A 23824-nucleotide genomic window follows, 5' to 3' on the forward strand; every position below is an offset into this window, starting at 1 on the left:
TTCACATATTAGAAACTTCCATAATATGTTTTCCATATTTTTTATTATACTTTTTCTTTTTTATTATTTTTCTTGGAAATTTTCACTTTTCTTTCCCTTTTCTTAGCAATTATAAATTTTCTTTTAAATAAATTTATTTATTTTGTAGTAAATATTTTATATTATAAAAAATTATTTTTAACAATTGATAAATTAAATTTTTTTTTTTCAATTAAAATTTCAATTTCAAGATTTTTGGCATATCTTTTTCTCCGAATTTCCAAAAATCAAAAAAAAATTGTTGAAATTCCTTGCAATGTAACTATGAACACTAAAAAATTAAATACGAAAGGATGTTTAAAGGAAAAAAGAAAGTGTAGAAGCTTTTTTCTAAAAAAGAAATCTCTGGGGTTCTCACATTATACGTTTTATTGAGGTAGGAATATTAGATTTGTGCAATAAAAAAATTGTAAAAATAATTACCGTCAACCGAATTTTAGAAGAACCGTCTTCTTTTTAAAAACTGTGAGGTTGAATAATTGAAGCTGATTTTTGAAGCAAAATTTAAAACAGTTTAAAAAATAATCTATGCGGAAGTCGAAAATATTCACAGTCTGAAAATTTTTACTAAAATTAAAAATTTTTAAATCTGATTAAAATCAACAAGAAATATTATTAAAATTGAATTTGCAAAATCAATAATACTTTTGCAAAAAATTTATAAAAAGTTTAAATAGTTTGTTTTAAATTAAAATTTTAAAAAAATATTAGACGGACAAACAAAATCGTAATGTGCTTACATTTTATTTTATAGATTTCAAAATAATGAAAAAAAAAAACTATTAATGCTTGTCAAAAGAAATACAATCAAAAACAAAACTCCAGGATAAAAAAGGAAATTTTTTGATGAGGGAAATTTTGTGCAAAATAAAATCAAAAAGCTTCTTGTTTTTATTAAAGTTTTCTTTTTATAATTCCTTTTCACGTTTTTATAGTAATACACACACGCATATTTAACAGCACACACAAGAGTAAAAAATTTATGAGTGTTTCATTAGACCACATTTCCAAAAAAAAAAAATAAAATAAAATAAAAAGAAATTTTTTGTTGGGAAAAACAAAAAAAGCTTTTTTAAACTAGTCAACAAAATAGCAACAGTTTATTTATATCGGGAAAACTTCTACATATAGCTATATATATATATATATATATAGGCGGTATTAATTCTAACTAAAGCTTTTTCTAATATAAATAAAACAACTGTAATTCTGGTATTTATTTTACCCAGAAACACAGAAACTGAAATTACATGGGCAGTTTCTCGAAATCAAAATACTCGAAAATAATTTAATCCATTAAGTTTACTTAATTGAAAAATTGACGAATTCACCATACATAACAAGCCATAATTGGTACATCAAGAAAAATAAAACTTAAATTTGAAAAAATAAACAAAAAATTATTTTTGGAGCAAACAATATTAAACTTATAGAGCAGACATATCTGTAAAGTTTGAGTTACTCGACAAAATTGAAAATATTACAAATTGAATTACTCGACAAAATTGAAAATTTATTGCATTAAGAAAATGGAAAAAGAAGAAAAATTTTGCATTGATGTAAAAAGAAAAATTGGTACAATTGAAAAACTTCTGTTGTATCACATTAATTTTTTATTTCTGTTACTGTAAACATATTTTTTCAAAAAATTTTCTGTAAATCCTTTTTTTTCTTTTTTTTTTGATATTTTTTACATAAAACACTTATAGGAAATTATATGAGTCTTTTTAATTTTTAGTTACTACAATAAATACTTGTTAAAATTTGTGATATTATTATTTTGTACATCAATTACAAAAAAAAAAAAATAGTTTCTTTGTTGTAAATTTTAGGCTTTCATTTTATAAGAATTTTTATGAAAAAATTTCATTTTCCTACTGCAGGAAAAAGAATAGGAAATGGTACATCGTTACTATCATTATTCTTTAATGGTGTTGGCGGTCTTGGATCAGGTTCTGAACATCCTAATAACCAATATGATGTAACTGTACCTTTACCCTTTAATTCGACTTCACCACGTAATTCTAATTTAAATGTTCCAAATTTATCGAAAATATTTTTTGTTGTTTCTGATACATGAATTTTGAGAGCTAAAATTAAAATATAAATAAAATTATAACTGTTATTTTGTTATATTTTCATTGAAATATTTTACGAGATCCAGTTGATTCCATACGTGATGCTGTATTAACAGTATCACCAAAAAGACAATAATGAGGCATTTTTTGGCCAACAACTCCAGCGCATACTGGACCTGAATGAATACCAATTCGAATCTTTAATTGTGATTCTGGTTTATGCTTTATAGCAAAACATTTAACAGCATCTAGTATAGCTAAAGCCATTAAACCAATTTCGCGAGCATGATCATCACCATTTCGTTCTGGTAAACCGGATACTACCATATAGGCATCGCCTATAGTTTCTACCTAAAAAAAATTTGTGGACATACATATATATTTAATATATTTTAAGGTAGATGTAAAGTTTTCAAATCTACAAAATTGTTATACATTTATGAAATTACTTTATAAACATCATAAAATCCAATTATTCTGTCAAATGTACTATATAAATCATTTAAAAAATCAACAACTTCCATAGGGCTACTTTGAGCACACAGCGATGTGAAACCGACTATATCACTAAAATATATAGTAACACTCTCAAATTGTTCTGGTTGTACCATTTCTCCAGCTAATAATTGTGTTGCAACGGGTCTTGGAAGAACTTGATATAAAAGTTCCTAAAAATACAAAAAGTATGTACTTAAGTAAAGATTTTTAAATAAGAACTGAAAAAAAATGGCAAATACCTCTGTTCGTCGTTTTTCCATACTTAGTTGTTCAGTCTTTTCCTCAACTAAACTTTCTAAATTGTTAGCATACTGTTCCATGCGTCTTAATAAATCGTCCATCAGATTCTCGCAAAAACCTCTAAAAAGAGTTTGTATATAGCACATAGATTTCCAAATAGAAACAGGAAAAAATTATTCTACATTAAAAAAGCTTATAAATATTAAGTGTGGCAAGCGGCGATTTCAACGCAGATAATATCATGTTCTACCTCAGTGTACATAAAATTAAATTGTGTAATTATTAAAAGCACTTACTTCATTATCATTCGGACTGTTGCTCTAATAGCTATAAATGCTGGACGATCTTCAGGGTTATCTGCCCAGCATTTTTCCATTAAATCTAAGACGTCAGGTGGACAGTCGTGTTGTTTAACAAATGGCCGAAAAGAAGGTACTTCATGTGCTTCAACTCTATTTACTATTGTTTGAACATCTAAAAATTGTCGAGCTGATTCATATGGTCCTCCCCTAACGACGATTTCTTCTAAAATAATGGCAAAAGAATAAACATCACCTTTTTGTGTAGCTGGATTCCCAGGTAAAACAGTTAAAGGAAGTAATTCTGGTGCTATCCATAAAAATTCTAAATAATTAATAAGTCTTTAACATCATTATTATAAAATTTTTTAACAAGAATACTCATAAAATAATTTTGGTCCTTTACAAATTCGGAAGGTGTTGTTAAAGTTCTTAAACCAAAGTCAGATATTTTTAATACAAATCTACCATCTATAAGACAATTACAAGATCTCAATTTTCCATGAACGGAAACATCACTGTTATGAAGATACGCCATACCCTAAAAATATCACAACTTCATACTTAGTGAAGTTCAATACAAGCGGATTATTGCCGTGAATTGTACCTTTACAATGTCATGTATTAATGACATTCGAAAATTCCAATCTAATTGAATTGCTTCATTTTCCAATACGTCTTTAAGGCTACCTTTTGGACAGTATTCCGTTAAAATTAATACAGTTGGTCTAGGTAAATCAATACATGCCCCAACAAATCTCACTGTATTTTCATGACTTACATCACGTGCTTGTTTTATTTCCCACAATAAAGTTGAAGTAATATCAACTTTCTTTTTAGCAACTTTTTTAATAGCTACACGTTCACCTTTAAATATTCCAATCGTTGTAAAAACTTGTGCAGGTGGAAGTGAAGTGCAACTAGTAATTGAAGCTCTACCGGAATTAATACCATATTGTTGTAAAGAGAAATTCTAAAAAAAAATATTGTTGTCATACAATTTCAATTCAATTTTATTTAATTCAAGCATTTACTTCAATATTTAATTTTTGTAGCCCATATTTACTGCCATAAATACGACCAACTTCTAAAAGTATATCATCAGGCCGAACTCTCCATGACATATTATTTAGTTCGCTATTCAATTTCATTTGTCTTAATTTTAAAATGAAAAAGTGAATTGTATAAAAAGAAGTAGGAAAATCATCATTTAAGTTACTTACTTGCACAGTAAGTATGCAACTAATATTGAAACTGCCAAAAATATCGTGGAAGCAAATGTTGCATAAATTATAACTATCTCTGAAACGAAAAATGCTATAAACTTTAAGTCAACATTAAACTTCCATAAATGTTTTATCATTATTTATGACAACTTCTAATTTTATAGCTTCTTACCATTTCCATGACATTCAGGTGAATTGCCAAGAAATCCGCATCTATAAAAAAATATTTCAAAACAATTAAAGAAAACTTTATTTCAGTTTGGATTTAATTGACAGAAAAAACATAATTTACTTTGGTATATCCGGTGGTGGACCCTCACGTCCTCCAGGCCAATGTATTTTTTTACCACGTACAGCTGAATAATTTCTAAAGGGAAAGGCGATCTAAATATTTTGTTTTCAAATACTTAATTGAATTTCAGAATTTTAAGCTTACCTATGCAAGCCGTAATAATGTGCAACTACTTCAAATTTTCCTGTTATAGGATCCAAATCTAAAATTGAGTAGTCAGCATCTCTATCACCATTGTCATCGATTCGAACATGACCTGTAATTCCTAAAAGAATATTTTTACAATTATCATAATTATAATAAAATCAAACTAAATCTCACCGTGGAAATCACGATTCCACATTCTTTTCGTTATGCTAATACCATCACGAATATCGTCTCCATCTACTAATGTTTCATTTAAAGCCATACCTAATAAATAGACACCATCATAAAAAGCACCAATAAAGAAATTCACTTCTTCATCTCTGCTAAATGTGTAATTATAATTTTGAAATGCTTTTTCTTTAACTTCATCAGCAAATCCTTGAAATTTCGGACTTGTTGGCTGTAATAAAGAAACTCTTAATAAAGCTTCATAAGCTTTTCGAGCTTTTGAATCATATTCATCTTCCATTCTCCAATCATGATCTCCCCAATAAGAACTCTATTAATTATACAGCACGACAATCGCCAATTATAATATATAAGATGCTTTTGAATCAAATTCTAAATTCTAGTAGTAAAATTTTACCTGAAATATTTCAACATCCAAAAATGTCCAATCACCTTTTGTCATTTCTAAACTATGTGCTGCTAACATAAATTTTCTTATTAAAATCCCTCGAACCGATAATATGACAACTATATTTCAAAATATAAATTCATAATTAGTTTAAGTATTCAAAAATTTAAATTAAAGTTACCTCTAGCGTACATGCTTGCATCTGTTAGATAATTCTCATAGATTTCATCCTCATTTCCGTTTAATTCTCTAACAAAGCTTAAGAGTCCCTCTTGACGAAGTCCGTATTCCAAATTTTTTCCTGTTTATTTATTCTCGTAGATGTATTTCAATATATTTATAATTTCAAATGTTAACTTACCAACTGTTAAAGAAAATAAATCTGATCGATCTATAAGAAGAGCAATGTGTTTCCAATTGAATTGCCGAAATATACTAGCAAAAACTAATTTTAATCGGCATTGACAATAAGACATTCTAGTTAAAGTTGGATACCTCGTTTTATCTTTGAACATACCCTTTAAAATAATTTATAAGATATTAACTATTATTAGTATCGTAGCTCTTTCAACATATTTTAAAGCGTTGTGCGAGTAAACTTGCATACTATACACTTGCATATTTTGTATAAAATAATATAAGGTATTTTATGTTATTTATTCTAAAATATTGTTTACATGTATGTGTTAAATGTGTGTGTTTGTAACACTTTCCACATAATATCAACAAGAAATGTACATATGAAATAAAATATAGTTTTAACCTTGAAATGAACCTAGGCATTATTATCCTGTGGACAATGTGAATTAATTTCCTATGAGAATCAATTAAATCTGTCATTAATTGCAATTAAAATACAACATGTTTGTGTCTTTATGTACACAATTCCTGTTAAATACATACACACATAAGTACTTTCACATAAATTAACGTATATGAAAATTATATAAAAGTTTAAAATAATTTTCAATTCACTTGGAATATTTAATTATCCACTTTATTTTAATTATATACATAAAATTATACACGTGAGCATCTATTTGTGTGAGTATATTGAATTGTATAAGTGCTCGGCTTTTGCCTACGAAATTAAACATGTGGTTTTTTTTACACTGTAGTCATCACTCACCATAAAGGACACTGAATTTTATAATATTTTATAAAAATATTTTAATTTTTCAAAAAGTATAAATTTAAATTGCAAATTTTCATTTTTTCAATATATTTCATATAATATGGAAATTTAAGGGTAAATTATAACGATTAATGAAAAATTCCCACTTATAAAAATATTCACTGTAAGTCAATGGTTCGAATGAATTCACTATACTCGTAAGAATTAAAAGATTCAATATGAAATCTCTCAACATGCGTTAAAATTAAATATTAAGACGTAGTACGAATGATTGAATCTCTGTTATTATTTATTAATTAAAATCCTTTAAATTTATGCTAATCTTCAACAAGATTTAAAATTATTTTTGAATTAACTTTCTTTATTTTTACTTTGAATTTTACTTTGACTGAAATTATGGAGTAAATTTTGATGTATATAACTTATGCTTTAAAATGCTAAATTCTTTTCAAGTTAATGATTAATTCGCAAAAGAAAAGAAATTTTGTGACAGGAAATTCTGTGCCGCTATCTAACACTTGTAGTGATGGACTCCGTAAATTCTAGCTTCTTTTTTGGAAACACATTAGTTTTGACTTTTTTTCAAGTATGTTTCTTAATTTTTTATGATCTTTAATGCAATGATATGTCAACTTTACATGTCATATATTAACTTTTTGGAATAAATTTTAGAATAACACAATTTGTCGAAATGTTTTTGACATTTTTGCACTACATAATTTATATTTACATAAAATTTTTGGTAATAATTTCCGGTACCAATTGGTTTCAATAAGCAGGAACTACTGTTTCATTTTATTTTTTCTCTTAAATTAAAAAATTTTAATTTTAGTAATGAATTCGTTAATACTTTCGATGTCAATTTAATTAGACATAGAAGTCTTATTAATACTAAAATATTAACACATTTAACAAATTATTTTTCGATTTAACAAAAAATGATTAAGCAGAAAATCACCTTCAAAGTTCAGATTTATTACATCCTTTATTACGCACAGTAGCTATCTTTTATTAAAGCTATTTTTTATTAAAATAAAATTATCTCATTCATTACGAAAAAGATTTAACAACCCGCCCTCAACAAAAGAATTTCATTGCAAAATCTTGAATATATAAAGTATACGAATTCTATAATGCTTTCCACTTGAAATACCAAAGAAATCGTCGAATATGATTTCCAAGTGAAAATACCTGATGATCAAAAACGAAAAATCAAAACACTAAACGGAAGGAAATCAAAAACTTCTACAATTTCATTGAATATAAAACTAAAAGTGCATAGTCTCAATGCTGCACACTTCCCTTTTTACTGTCTTCACTTCTCAATTAAATGTTTATAACAAGCTTTTAAATAAATAAAAAAAAATAACATCTAATAATAAAAACTTAAATATTTACTTTCATATTGAATTACAAGCAAAAAAAAAACAAAAATAAAGGAAATAAAAAAAAAATTTTTGCTCATATTAAAGACAAAAATCTACAACTAATTCAATAGAAAACAGGATACAAATGATATGAAAAATTAGAAAAGTTGTTGAAAACCTTATAAGAAAATTAAAAAATAAAAGGAAGAAATTAAAAACAATTGCATGGTTAACCATGTCTTTTTTAATGGTATATAGTTTGCCAAAACCTGCATTTCCCAAATGCTTTACCCTGGAAGAAAGCTGGGATAACAAAAAAATGTTTTCAAGATTCAACTTAAACGGTGTTGAAGTTTTATAAATAAACATGCAGAATGTAACTTGAAGGCACACTTTATTTCAATTTTATGGACATGTGTTAAAAACCAAAACAAAAATCACAAAATTAAAATTGTCATTAATTGTAACAATATGCTTGGCATATCTATCACCTAACTGTTAATGAATAATTCATTATCCTAACATTTAGTGACATAAAAGTGAGCTGAATACACTAAAAGAACTACTTTAAATAAAGAAAAATTATTATTTTTTTTCTATTTCCAGTTCCTTTAATTCAATTGTGGAGAGAAACAATCGAATGGAATCATTATTCCTTAGTAGCACTTTTCCCTTTAACAGATGAAAAAACTGCTAATCTTCTACATTGTTAAAATTGTTTTCATTCATATATCCAAATATTTCAAAGATTGCGTATATTTAGGATGATGCAAAAAAAATAATGGAAAAAGACGTTAACATAATGATCGAATTCAAGGGTTATTTCCGTGAATTAAGAAAAATAATTAAATTTTTTAATGTCGTGGCATTTACCGTTAGCTTTTTGCTTTTACGTAAGGTGACGAAATTTCAAATTTTATAAATTTAAGAGGTGATAATTTAACAATGGGTGGAGGTGAAAAAAATTCCTTTTAACGGAATGAACTATTTATTAATATATAAAAGCTGCCAAAATTGTAGATTTAGACAATAAAATCTAGAAGAAAAACGATATCAAATATAACTTTTAAATTTTTAACATGTCCACGGACGAGCGGACGGACGGACAGAAACAAACCAATAAGCACTTTTTTCAATTTTTTTTTCATAAAAGTGTTAAACATCAACAAAAGTGAAAACTAAATAAATTTTAAACAATTTATCATTTTGAAAAAGTGACTCAATTTCTATTTTCTTCTGACATATTCTATATATACATATATACGAGTATATGTTCATTTGTACGTGTTCATTTGATGTGAATAGAAATTTAACAACATCCTTAAAAATATGTGAGTTTAAGCAAGGTAAAAACCTTTTGTTTTTTTTTTTTAAATACGTTTACTTAACTTGAGAGTTATTTGTATATGTAAATATCACTTACCGTATCTTCATTTTTCCATTTATGAATTTTTCCTAAGATTCCTGAAGTAACTGTCAAATCATCTTCGGTAGGTGGCTTAACAATTGAATATATAAGAAAAAAAGTCAAATTAAAAATTCAATATTAAAAATAAGCTTTAATACACAGGGTGTTTGAAAATCAATGGCAATCTTGAAGCTGAATAATAAGGGAATTTATATTGATGTATAAACATAAAATTGTTATTCCAAAAACTTTTTCTAGATAATTATTCTTTAAAATATTCGACACTCGAATAACTCGGACGAAACGAGAAATTTTTTGTCGGTTGAATTTATTTTATTACTCTGCTTCACGAGAACCAATGAACTTTTAACAATCTGTATATAAACGATGCAGATCATAATTAACATTATCATTTAAAATCAAAATATGATTAAAATAAATATATAAAAATTTTAATACAAAAAAAATTTAAATATTAAAAAATTAGTTGTCCAAATTTATAAAAAAATCTTTAATGAAAAATTTCTAATTATTTTCTTCAATTAATTTTTTGTAAGTTTTTGCACATATTGCTGTCGCGTGTTGAAATTTTTCCCTCTGCGATTTTTAAGACTAATGCTTTAATGCAATCTATTTTGTAATTTTAAATTTAATAAAAACATCTTATACACTACAATTAAGGTAAATTAACATGTATTGAACATACGATAGCTACGAACCGATATTGCATGACTTCTACCATCTCTTTGTAGATTAATACTAAAAAAATAATTTTTTAAATATATAAATTAAAAGTGAAGCAATAACTAAATGCTGCTCCCTCATTTATAACACAATTTAAAACAAAAAAAATATTATTTATACATTTATTTATTTATATAAATATTTTTTATACATGAATGAATGTATAGGTTCATCGTAGAATTTTTAAATTTTATATAAAAATTAATTTTATATATGTGTTTGTATGTGTGTGTATGGATAATTTGTGAAAAGAATAGATGAACTCACAACAGAGATCATTATCATTAAAAAGCAATTCAATCAGGTTTTTAATTACATTTGCAGTAGTCCTTTGTATATTTTTCCAATTATTATCATTAAACGAAGAATCATCAGTGGATCTTTGGTTGTTTGACATTGAACTTCTTAAATTTTTTATTTCTTTTCTCCATTGTATGTACTTTAAATGTACCTTCTGTACATGAGGACAGTATTGTATTTCTACTCTATTTTTTCTATTTTTCTCTTTACTTATTTATTATAATATTTATTTTAGTTTTCCTGTCTAGGTCATTTAATTAATCTATTTTTCTACTTACTATAATTATATTTTTTTTCTGTTATTTCCAAAGAGAAAACAAATATAAGAGAATTTAGTTTATTTAATCGCTCTTTGAGATTTTTTGGTCAATTATCAATTAAAGAAATTTCTTAATCGTGTTAAATTTGAATTAAATCTCGGTTCGACAAAAGCCTATATAAGACTATCTCTAATTTAAATTAGAAATGTCGTTACATTATTGTACTGTACTATATGTACTTTTATATACAGGGTATTTTAAGTAATTATTTAATTCTATAATGTAAACAATTATGTGTAATATATGTACATATATAATAAAGGAAATTGAGTTAAATTCTGTTTAATATTGAGAATAATTTTATAATATTATATATGAGGGAAATTTTTTGATTTATTTATTATATTAGAAATACTACTACAAAAAATAGTGTGTAGCAGTAGAAAAGAAGTTGACATAGCAACCAAACCGCGGGGACGTAGAAATTAAAAACTTTTTTTTTCCGAATTAAATTTGAATTAGTAACTAAATCACACATTCGAGATGAACGTCTATATTATCCAGGCTCTAAAAGGATTAAAGAAACTTACAAAAATTCCAAATAGCTATTGAACTTACACGAATACGAGTAGTAGAGGCATTTCTAATCCAATTTTTACTTTCTGATTCTTTACTATAACTAGATGAAAAATGTGCACGGTTCGCGTTATTATTTTTTATGCGACCCGTGAAAACATTTTTTTCAACAAATTTTCTAAAATATTATCACATTGTTTAGGAACTACTCTCCAATGGTAGCGCGATTTCAAAATTACTATATCCACTTTTAAAGACGACCCATAGTCGTATGGAGTGTAAACAAACGTGATCTGTGATATCCATTAGCCCCATATGGATGAAAAAATTTTCTTTCTCAACGTCTGAAGCAAAAAATTATAGTATGTTGGGTGAGTATGAGTAACGGTAACAAATTAACGTTAGATATTTAGATATTTCTACATGATGTATAATTTTTGCTATTCTATCCGGATTTAGAAATCTTATTATAAATTTATTTTTAAGATATAATGCAAGAGCGTCTTTCTATAAAAGACTCTATAAGAAATTATAATAATTCTAAGAGAACTACAAAATCCTATAATATACTATATCAATTTCATAATGTAAGAATACTTCTAATATAAAATACTTCCCATTTACTTTTAAGGTAACCATTTATTTAATAACAAACAAAATTTACGTTGCTTTGAATAATAAGCCGTCACCGGAAAATGGGTCTTAGAATATGGTTGACAAAATAAAATTTTACACAATTCAATGTAAGTATATATATATATACTAAAACTATGCATCTAAAATATAAAAGAATATTCTCCGCTCTATGTCATGAAACTATAAAAATTCCTCTTTCAAAATGACAAATTTCACCATTAGTTTAAGGTGTAAAAATCGAATTAAAATGATGTAATTTATACCTTTATACACATGGCATATATGTATACATACATAATAAAATAAATAAATAGAATACCCTATTTACACTAACATTCTGCAAAGAAAACTATCATTCTGTCTCCTGATCATTTAAGAATAACGAAATTAACACATATATTAAATTATCTCTAATATTTGTCTTAGAATTAAAAAATATTTATTGACTAAATACGTGTTGTTATGTTCTGAAAAGACTCTTATACTCATATATATTTACGAATAATATTTAACAACAATGTACGACGTAAAACTGAAGGAGACATAATGGAACAAAATGTACGAAAAAACTTATTGTTTGTCTATAAATACACACTTCAAAAGTAAATGAAGACACAGTGAAACCCTCGTTTCGCATTTTTATATAATATGAAACTTCTTAACTTATATAAAAAATGACCTTGTTAATGAATATATATGTATCTATATATTTCTTTTTATATTACATACTATATAACACATACATATATGTTTATTAATATGAGTGTGTTCATAAGTGATGGCAAAAATACTGAAGTTGAAAACTTTACGAAAAGTTTGAATCTTCAAAATAAATTGAAACAATTTAGATTTATAAATACATTTATAAGTATTTTATATAAAGTAGATGAGATTTGTGTTCGATTAATTGATAATTAATATTTTAGGTTATAATATTACAAATTAAATTGTAATAAAGTCGAAAGAAATCAATGGTTAAAAAAATAGCGCATTTATCTTAAAAACTTTCAGTTATAAAAAATTGATTTTATTTTGGGAAAATAATTTATTTTACATACATAAATTACATCCATGATTTCTCCTTTTGCATACTTATAGGAGTACGGAGGACGAAAAAAAGTACTGCAGAGTTCTAATATAGTGGTCAAAATGAACGACTAATTATTTTTCGGCCATGTCAATTAGGACCTAATAATTACCTTTTATAATAAAACCAAATTTCTCCATCAATTATAATTTGCAAAAAATATAATTTTCACCAAGATGAAAAATTAGATTTATTCTGATATCCAAAATGAAAATACATTGTATCTGTAATCCATATTGTAGAGAAATAAAATTTATACAATGTAGCGAGATTCAAATTGCTAAAAATGGGTTTCAATTGAGTAGTAAGAGGAAGGGAAACAGTAGTGAAAAAATAGAGACTGAAATTCATAAATAATATTTCATAATATTGTAAAATTTGAACTTTTTGCCACTTACCGTCTAAGACAAAAATTATTTTTTAAATATTTCTGAAAAAAAAAAATCAATATACTAGCTGATTTAAACCAAAATTTACATATTATATCATCTTGATGCAAGATTGCTTCTGGAATCAGAACCGCATGGTTTCAACATAATTGACTGTCAAAACAAGGGCTTTTTAAATTTTTTTTAAGGGGCTATAACTTAAACAAGAAAGGAGGTCAATAACCAAAATTTGTTTATAAAGAAACATTATTTTCTCTGCACAAAGACAAATTCGAATTTTTCAGATAGATGGACAGAGTTAGAGTACAAAAAAACTTTTTTTACAAATTCATTGAAATCTCGCAAAAAGAGGATCTTAATAAAAAAATAATGATATGAATTTTAGTTTTTAGCTTATTTTCTTCATTAATTAAGTTATAGAATATTAAAAATCTTGCCAAGTTCTATTCCTGGAAATTTAAAAAGAAAACCTATTTACTATAATTAAATTTGATTTTCCATAATAATTTAAACCAAAATTACAGTAATATTTGGCAACGATTACAAAATAGAGTACAGAGAGAATATACAATGATGTATTCACTGTAATTCAATATTCAGTAATTTATAATGATATACAGAAGACAGTTTTGGTAATAACACAGCGAACTACTTTTCTGAGGGGCGCTAGTGGGTAAAAACTCAAAAAAAAAGTATTTCTATTGTGTAATTACAAAAATTGACTGCTGTATAACATTATAAGCTCTATAAACAATGGTTTTATATAAATGTCCTGTTTATTAACTCATCAAGTTTTTGTGAGCCTTCCTCTACTCCAAATTCAATATTATTCCTAATTTTTTTTTTCATATATTTTTTATAATTCTAAATATTAATAAAAGTAAGCACCTTATGTTGTTCACTCATCAAAATTCATTCTTTTGTATAACAATAACTCATAAACTTAATTTGATGAGCAATAACAAAAAATAAATTAGTCCTTTAATGTGATAATAATTACTTTAAATCTGATAACATGTTTTTTACTTTTTCTTCTTCGTGCTTTATATAAAGTGGAAATTTCTATGTAATTGAATTATTTTAACATTTTATTAAATTTAAAAAATTGACTTTTAGATTTTTTTCTAAAATTTAAATAATTTCACATACATGTGAAAATATTAATAGATATATAGACTGTGCACGTGTAATATGTACGAGGATCAATATAAATTCATATCTCAAAATTTTAATTGCAAATTTGTATTGGAAAGAAAGCGAAAATTTATGTTTCGTGGAAACACAAACACCACAGAATTTTTTTATTTGTACTTTTTGTATGTTACAAAACTTAAAATTGCAGCACAATTCATTTCGGAAAATTCTGATAAATTTTAGCTTCAAGTCACGTTTTCGTGGAAAGATGGCAATATTATTAATATTTATGTGTAAGAGTATAATAAGTATACAAAAAAGTAACATTAAATATAGGAAAATATCACCTAGGAAGAATAGCCTAATTTAATATTGGAGTTTAAAAAGTTTTAGCCCAAATATTAAAGCAAAAAATATTAACTTTAAAGATAAAATTATTTCTAAGTGTCTGCAATGAAAAATTCATTTCAATTAATAAGAATTATCAGTTAAAATACTATATACGTGCATATGTATGTGTATTATATTACTGGGAAAAATTTTCCTGAGAAAAATTATTTATAGAATGGAAATCCCCTTAAATTAATTTAGAAATTGGATTTTCATTCAATAAATCAGAAACTTTTACAATTACAAAAACTAGAAATAATATTAAATTTTTTATTTAACTAAAGTTGCAAAAGTTTCTAGTTTTTAAGAATGAACAATACACTTTCACAACATTAAAATTTCACAAGAAAAGTAATTACTTTCAATAAAGATTGAAAATATCTTAAAATTTGAAATTAAAAGCAATTAAATGTAAGTAAAAATAAATTCTAACCTGATCTCCCATTCCTGTTATTATAGGCGTATTCCAGTAGGCTGCTAAACGTGCTACAGGCTCCAAGGCAAATGCACAAGCCGGCCCAATAAAAGCAATAACATCATCTTTAAAACTGAAAAAAAATAATTGTTTTTTTTTTAATTTATAGCATTTCTATTTTTAAAATAATAAACGTGACTGGAATTCAGAACGAACTTCGCAAAACGTTCTAACAATTTAATTAACGATTTTTTTTATATTTCTTATTAGTAATTCCCTGAAACGCTGAAAGCGACTTTAGTACATTTTTGTCCACTGAAAAAACTTTCTTTAATTTTAAATTCAGCAAAAATTTTTGCAAAAACTTTAAATTATGTAAATAATTTTAGAATTTCATTTTTCAGAAAAAAACTGAAAAAGTTGGGTCTGAATAAACACCAGGTTAATTCACTATCATTATTATTTAATTAAAAACGTCATCATTTGATACAGGAAAGTATGTGTAGTGGAAGAGTTCTCTTAAATGAGTGATCAAGGGTTAGAAGATATTGCAAAACACATTAAATAAGCTATAACAAGCTAAGCGTAACACACTATATACCATTGAAGTTAAAATCAAAGCCTATCTTACAAGCTGTAGTGTTGATTATCCAATTCCAATATTAATGTAATAGTATCCAATTGATTGGACCTTTTCTCAATTTCTGATATTTCGAAACGGTTTTCGCACATATACTGAGGTTAAGATATAGGTTAAATTTTTAAAACATATTTTACTATTGTTAACATAAAAAAATTGCTATTGGAAACTAATGGTTTTAATCTCTTTGTTTAATAAATTAAATCCATATAGGCAAGTGTGCTATCAGTGAACACTGTTTTTTGAAATTCTTATTTCAATTTAGTAATCATTCCAAAATTTATTTAAAAATTTTATTAAATCAAAGTATTTCTATTTTATAATAAAATCAGTCAATCAAAAATTAGAAAATTTTATTGAAAATAGCTTTGTATATAACACCATATTAAATGTATGTATGTAGATATAGGAACGTAACGTTTATATTACAATATAATTTTTATATTTAATGTAAAGTTATCTTAATGTGATTTGTTCACCCTCTGAGAAAATTAGGAAAAAAAAATTTTATCATAAAATAAATTTTTAATGGTTAAAACTCATTAAATTATATTTGAAAATCAATAAAAACCTCCTGTACGTATCAGTAAAGATTAACTTACAAGTTTATTAAATTTTTCCAAATATTGACAGCATGATATTTTATTTCATTATGTAAGTATGTAATATACAATAATTAAAGTATGTGGCTCAGCGAAAATTCGACATAAAAAGAAATCTTAAATGTGTTAGCACAAAATTGTGAAAGTATTTCCAGCAAAGTAACAATTTTGTTAAAAAAATTAATTTTTATTTTTCTTTATGAAGTACCTACATATTCTTATTTTACTGTTCTTATTTTTTTTTTATTTTGAATTTTCTTTAAAAAATAACGTTTAGGCACTTTTTAATAAAAATCTTGGAGAATGCATTCATTCGTTATTCTTATAGAAATTAATCTTATTGAAACTTAAAATGTTAGAGCATTAGAGGAGCCCTTTTAGATTTTAAATCCCAGTTTTGTTTTCTATTAAAATTTCTTATGGCGGTGTTGCATAATTTTATTGGAATAATGTTCAAGAAAATTGAAATCTTGTTTAATTTGTAGGATTTTGAATAACAGAATTAGTAGGATTAGAATATAAATATAGACATATTGGATGTCAATACAATTTTTGTTTTCAAATTTGCAAGGATGTAAATTAATTTTGTAATATACATACATAGTTTCAGAACAAAATGCCTATTTTGAAATACATACATACATACTTACACTATTTTTGGTAACAAAATTTAAAATTTTCTAGATTGTGAATTTTTATAAAACATTTAATTTTTTAATACTTACTGCATATCGGCTGCTAATCCAGGTGCTAATGATCCAGAACAGGATGGATATCTGAAAAAATATTAACCAAAGTTATAACAATCTTCTGATAGAGTGCCTATTTGCAAACAATTAAAAGTTTCTTTAAAATATTTAAAAAATTTTATATTCGAGGATTAATAAAAAATACATTTTAAATACATATACGTCATCACAGCACCGTTTTTAAAAGGAAAATCATGTCAACGATAGCATTGAAGTTGAATTCCAAAAAAATACGAATATTTTCTCTTTATTCTTACCTCTCAAATTTAATATTTGTGGTTTTTAACATTTGTAATAAGCTAAAACTGCTAAAAAAAACAACTTAAAATATTTTTTATAACCGGCACCGATTTTTTTTCAAGACCCAACAAAAAAATTTAATTTAAACCAAATCAAAAAAAAAAGTTGAACGAAATTTGTTTACAATTTCATTAATGAGAATCAATGATGAAAAATTAAAAATTTTTAATTCCAACTGTGTTCTGCATTTTCTCTTAGTTTTCGTTTGCAAAATGTAATAGCAAGTTACGCCAAATATATATGTACATACATATACGTAAGTGCAAGAGATTCGGAAATACAAAAAAAAAATTTAAAATAAAGAACTAAAATAAAAATATGATTTAAAATGATTAAAGTAAATAGAAATATAGCGAGATTGGACTGCGGTCTGCTTTGGATTAGCCGTGCTTAATGTAGATTAATTATAATTTATTCGTTTCATTTTTGCTTTGTAGACATAAGGTAAATAATTTAAAATAATTTATTAAAGTAATGAATATTATAACTATTTTAACAAAAATTTGATAAAATAAAAATTTTTTGAAAATGGTCGACCTCAAACTGATCGAACCTTTAATTTTTTCTTACAAAAACTATTTTTTTTATATCGGATTGCTGTAAAGAAATTAAGCCTGATAAATAAAATAATACCAAATGCATATATATTATTGTACTGCGATAAAAGACTCATACTTTGATAATATAATTTATAAATACATAATATATATATATATATATATATATATATATATATGTATTTAAACAAATGCCATATAAAATATAACATGCAGTGATAAATTGTGTCAATCAAAACACTTATGAATGGTGTGTTAGAAAAATTTTCAATCCACACAATTCTAAAAATCTTTACATACCAATATTTACATAATACACAGATACATATATTTATGGAAATTATTATTCATAAAAAGTTCTATATATATATATATATAAATATATGTTTAGCAAAATATTGACTATATCTTTTGTAAAGAAAAAAAAACATCCACGTGCAAGTGCTCAAACATATCTGAGTCTGAATATAATCAAGTTATTAAGTTATGTTTACCATATTTCATATATTAATAATCAATTTGCATACACACATAACAAGTACACAGAAATAAGTGTTCCTCCCTCTTATTTAATATCTTTAATTTTCAGTATAAAAAAATTTAAAAAGAAAAATTGAACAAAGAAAATCTTTACGAATCTTACTATGTTATGACTAAATTCTAATATACATATTATATTATATACTTTAATTCTTCCGTTCAGTTTGCATTTGAGTTAACCATATTGAAAAATTCCCCTTTAAGTTCTATGTTTGCACATAAACTTAAGGACTATTTCATTTTATTTTCTTTTCTTATTATTATTATTCTTTTAATTTTTATGCCGTGTGTATTTTTTAATATTATTTGCTAAGAATAATATTCTTCACAAAATTTGAATTCAAAAAATCTTATAATTCCAAACAATTAAATTCAAAATATTAACGTCCTTATTAAGGACATTTACAAATTATATTTTAGCATTAAAAATTGTTTAAATGAACATCGCATATAATAATCAAAGACAACGACAATAAAAAGAATTTTATTTGATTTTTTCGTTCTTTTCCTTTTTCCTCTTTTGTGCGTTAATTATGAAAAATAATGTAGTTCAGTTTGTCATAGCTAAAAAAATATAAAAAATTAAAAAAAAGGATTAGAAGTTTTCATTCAGTCTTACCGACTATTTAAATTTTTCTTTTTTAATAAAACTTATTATAGTCCATATTACAGTAAAATAGGATTTGGACGTGACTCAACCTAGGCATAAGTTATTGAATTAAGTTAAAATAAAAATTCACCAAAAAAATTGTAGAATTTATTTTTTGGAATCAGGCTGAATTGAAAATATAATTACCAATACTAGTCAAGTTCAAAATAAGGCCTAAGTACGCCAGAAGTTCTTTTACTTTTTAGGAAACTTCTAATGTCGAAAAATGTAGATCATTGTTTATTTACTTTAAGTCGGTAATTTGAAGTATTTTAATTATTTCATGCTATTTCATGTAGTAAAATTTTAGAAATGATTAAAAACGTTTAAATACCTAATTTAAACGTATTAGTCCACATAAGCAAAAGTAAATTTGCCCAGAATTACTTGAGGATAAAAAATATTTAATTACTAAATTTTATAAAATTCAAGTTTTTAGAGAATAAGCAAATCTAAGAATATTTTATATAAAGCTAAAATATTTCATTTATCCCTGATCAAAACCAGTATTCTAAAAACCTTAAAGCAATAATTGAAGAAATGAATTTAAAGTAAAATAAAATATTTAAATTTTTTATTTCAAAAAAGGACAAAAGTGAATCCTTGAACTACAATTTGTATAAATTAAATTTTCAGAACAAATCGACATCATTTTAAAGTAATAAATTTGTATTTTAAGCAAAAAAAAAAAAATTAAATCCTACAAATATTTTCATATTATTAAATTATTTTTTAATTTTATTTAATTTTAGAGAACAAACGTATTTACTAAAAATGTGCCGTCAAATAACTCAAATCTATTTGATTTGTTACAAAACAAAGCACTTTTAGTTTTAAATAAAAATGATTCAATATTCAATTTCAAAACTCATTTTTGGCCATAAAATTTATCCTTCCAAGAAATAGTAGAATTTTTAAAAATTTAAATAATTAAATAAATAAAAATTTAATTTATTTAAAATCAAGCTCACTGAATTTAAAATATCTGCAAATTTATACGGGCTAAGCGATTTTTGAATAATTGTGACACTTTTATAGACTCATGTATGCACATATACATATATTAAAAAATAACAGATCTCATGGCTTAAACAACACAATACGAATCTACATAATAAACTAAATATGTAAACAGAAATAAAACAAAGAAATTTGTTACCTAACAATTTTAATCTTATGTCTGAGTATTGCATATGAATTTAAAGTAAAAAATACTATTTTTCTACAACCACATTCTTATTTAAATTGATCAAAGCACATCTTTGATGAAACTATATCGAAGAATCGTAATTTTGTTACAATTACCTTGCTTGAACTTTTTTTAAAGTGATATTATGAGGATTTAAAAATTCAGTATTGATGACACTTAATGCAATATCTACAGCAGGTCCACAACGCTCCAGATCAAAAGGGGAATCTGAAAAAAAAATTATTTTGTTAAATCAGTAACACGCATAACATTACTAAAAAAGCTGACAATTATTTAAACTTTGTTTAAGGCTAAACAAAAATATAGTAATTAAGATTTCCTAATATAAAATTCTACTTTAATTTTCTTTACTACATCTACTTTAATAATGTGAAAATTGTGCATAAAGTATATTAATTTTAAAAAAAACATGTACATGTTTAGTATGTACAATAATATATTATATGTATATTTAGTATGTAAGTTAACATACTGAATGAAATCAAAAAAAAATTAAAAGACTATCAAAATGTGTAGAAGTCCAGCGTTGATTTCTTTTGTAAAAAACTGACCAACAAGAAATAAATATTTTACAATTGAATAAATTTTTAAAATTATAGATAATAAAATATAAATAACATAATGTAAAAAATCATGTAGTACCTATGTATATACCTAATGTAAATAAATGAGCTTAAAATTATACTTATTTATTTATTAACAATAAAATCTAAGAGCCCCAACTGCTTTTGGGTTTCCTTGGGCTCAGCTTTACATTGCGAAAATTAAAATTTCGTAACTAATTAAAATTATACTTAACCTAACCTGTAATCTTGTCAAATTATCTTTCTGAAATAAATCTTGATATTGTGGAATTTCTAGGTTGCAAATTCAAGTTAGAACTGTCGTTACTTAGTAAATTTAAATATCAAACAGTAAATCTAATAATAAGAATTTTGAATTTAAATATGAAGAATTTTAACTTACAAATTAGAATAAATTTATAAGTATGAATAACTTTTGTGAACTTTTAGTTCATCCAATTATGTTACCTATAAAGCAATTTATTTATTTTAAAATATAAGTAACTTATTCCGTTAATATTGTATAAGTTCAAAATTAGGTAGTTGTCAAACCTATTTGCAAATATCATTGCAGATTTACACATGATGTAAATCTGCAATTTATATGAATTTGATATTAATTTTTATTTTCAAAATTTCACTTTCTGAAAAATGGGCTAAATTTACTTTTTTAAGTTGACAAAATGTTTTTCTTTAACTTGTTTCTTAATTAATAAACCAGTGACCCTTAGCTAGTCGTACAAATAATTTTAAATTTCCTTTATAATGGCATTTAAATTAGTGTATTAATAATAAACTATAGACAAAAACCTAATTTTAGTGAACCTAATGTTAGTCAATTTAAATTTTATTTACTTGTGAGTAAACCACAATTTACTAACAAGTGTCTTAATTTTTAGAAACATTAATAAGAATAAAACAATTTTTGCTTTGCTTTACCAAATAACACTATTGCTCGCATTTTTTGCGACGACATTTTATATTTTTTAATTCAATTTTTTTTTAGTTCTCAGATTTTTATGAAATTAAGTCTAAAATTTCATACTTACTTAAATGTGAAGCCATCAAAACACCAACATTATAAACTTTCATTTCAGTTTCTATACCATCTATCAAATGAATTTCACGTTTGAAATTATTTGAATTTTTATCAACCATTTCTACACTGTTTATATTATTACTGTTATAAAAAGTGAACATCATGGATAGATTATTTCTTGAACTATCTTCCCAATAGCCATCTTCTATGTAAACTCTTTTTAATTCATATAGTGATGATATTAAATGATTAGCATTTATTTTTGCAAACAAGAATAATACAGTTGCCAACAGATGATGCATTTTACTCCTTTCTATTTTATTTTTAAATGATTTTTTGTTTTTAATAAATGTTTATTATATACTCAAATATATTTCCTTTAGTATTCATGTAACTTATTTTTCTTTAGGAATTAATTTCAAATTGAAATTTTGCATGTTCAAACTAAGAATTCAAATTTAACTTTTAGTTAATTTTAGCTAATTGCCTTAAAAACCAAATACAAATTTCCTTTTTTGCTCAATATTTAAAAATACAAAATTACATTTTTTTCACTTTAATTTTTTTTAGGTTCTGTGAGACTGGCAGCAAGTAAAAAAATTTAATAAAAAAATTTAATAAAACAATAAAAAAAAATTATAAAAAGACTATAAAATTTCATTTGCTTAAATTTTTCTTTAAAAGAAGTAGGTATTTAATGAATTGAGAGTGTCGTATGAAAGTTAAAAACAAGTTAATAGTTGGACTGCGGTAAATAACTTTTAAAGCTATTTTTTTTTACATTTAATTTACATAAGTATAGTTTTTACCTAAATTTGTGATCAACGTGTTTATGCAAAACTCATTGCAGGCTTAAGCAGCATCTTTTAATTTTACACATTGGTAAAAATTATAAAAAAGTTAGTTGCTTGTTATTCTTTTGAATTGCTTCTGCTTTGTTTCAATAGTAACACAGTGATTGCATATTTAAACATATTATATAGAAAATAATTAATAAAAACTTTTCTGTCTGTAGTGAGGACAAAATTAATTTCAAAACTGGAGAAGTTAAAAATTTTTTAAAAAGTAAAAATTATTGGAAAGCTGTTATTTTTAGGTCGCTTTGTAAATACATATTAACTGAAATTGATTAAACAAGTTTGAATAAAATTACTAAATATTTTTAATTTTTTTTTGGTAACTCTTCGTCATAATGATAATTTTTAATATTTTCAAATTTTTTTTTGAAAATGGAAAATTTAATTTCTTTCTTAAGCTTATAGATCTTTTAAATATTTTTAGTGCATTTATATTTTATATTGTACAAAAAACGTACATATGTATAAGTGACTAAAATAATGTTCTAGATATTCATTTAAAAGTAAATCCACAATTTTAATAGATTAAAATTTTATTACTTGCCTTTAATTAATTTTTAAAATATATTTTAAAAAAAGTTATAGTGAATGAAATTCTCTAATTTATTTCATTACTTCTCTAAAATATTTTCAGTAATTTTAAACAATTCGCCAAATTTTTAAAATTTTAAATCACTACTTATATTTTCAATTCCAAACTCATTTTTTTAACCCAAAACTTTTCTCAGGTTAAAATATCCTGAGAAAAGCTTCTTAAATGTGACAATTACTTTTTTTACCCGTGATTTTACTTTTTATCACTGCACATAGCTATAATCAAAACTGCAAAATAATTATTAATTATTTAGCGTTAAAACACTTATCATCACTGTTTCATTTTG

At 24.4% G+C, this 23824-nt stretch overlaps 1 protein-coding gene across 2 annotated transcripts; it reads right to left on the reverse strand.

The window, feature by feature from the left end:
- Positions 1-1763: 1763 nt before the first annotated feature.
- LOC129608880 (atrial natriuretic peptide receptor 1) lies at positions 1764-22406 on the reverse strand. Of its 2 annotated transcripts, none has more exons than XM_055520660.1 (21): positions 22097-22406; positions 20580-20691; positions 17205-17255; positions 15256-15370; positions 9322-9396; positions 5758-5914; positions 5578-5697; positions 5406-5515; positions 4994-5318; positions 4817-4937; positions 4673-4747; positions 4553-4593; positions 4378-4456; positions 4189-4309; positions 3762-4127; positions 3536-3695; positions 3152-3479; positions 2855-2975; positions 2567-2785; positions 2195-2468; positions 1764-2129 (listed from the first exon to the last, which is right to left on the reverse strand). In XM_055520660.1, the coding sequence occupies exons 1-21, from the start codon at positions 22386-22388 to the stop codon at positions 1906-1908; spliced, it is 3486 nt and encodes a 1161-aa protein (XP_055376635.1). In that variant the 5' UTR covers positions 22389-22406; the 3' UTR covers positions 1764-1905. The 2 variants fall into 2 exon arrangements, with proteins under 2 accessions (XP_055376635.1, XP_055376627.1); XM_055520652.1 differs by having other exon boundaries at positions 4378-4471.
- Positions 22407-23824: the final 1418 nt, after the last annotated feature.

This window comes from Condylostylus longicornis, unplaced genomic scaffold, assembly GCF_029603195.1.
Source record: "Condylostylus longicornis isolate FDR11 unplaced genomic scaffold, ASM2960319v2 ptg000004l, whole genome shotgun sequence".
Lineage (NCBI taxonomy): Eukaryota > Metazoa > Arthropoda > Insecta > Diptera > Dolichopodidae > Condylostylus > Condylostylus longicornis.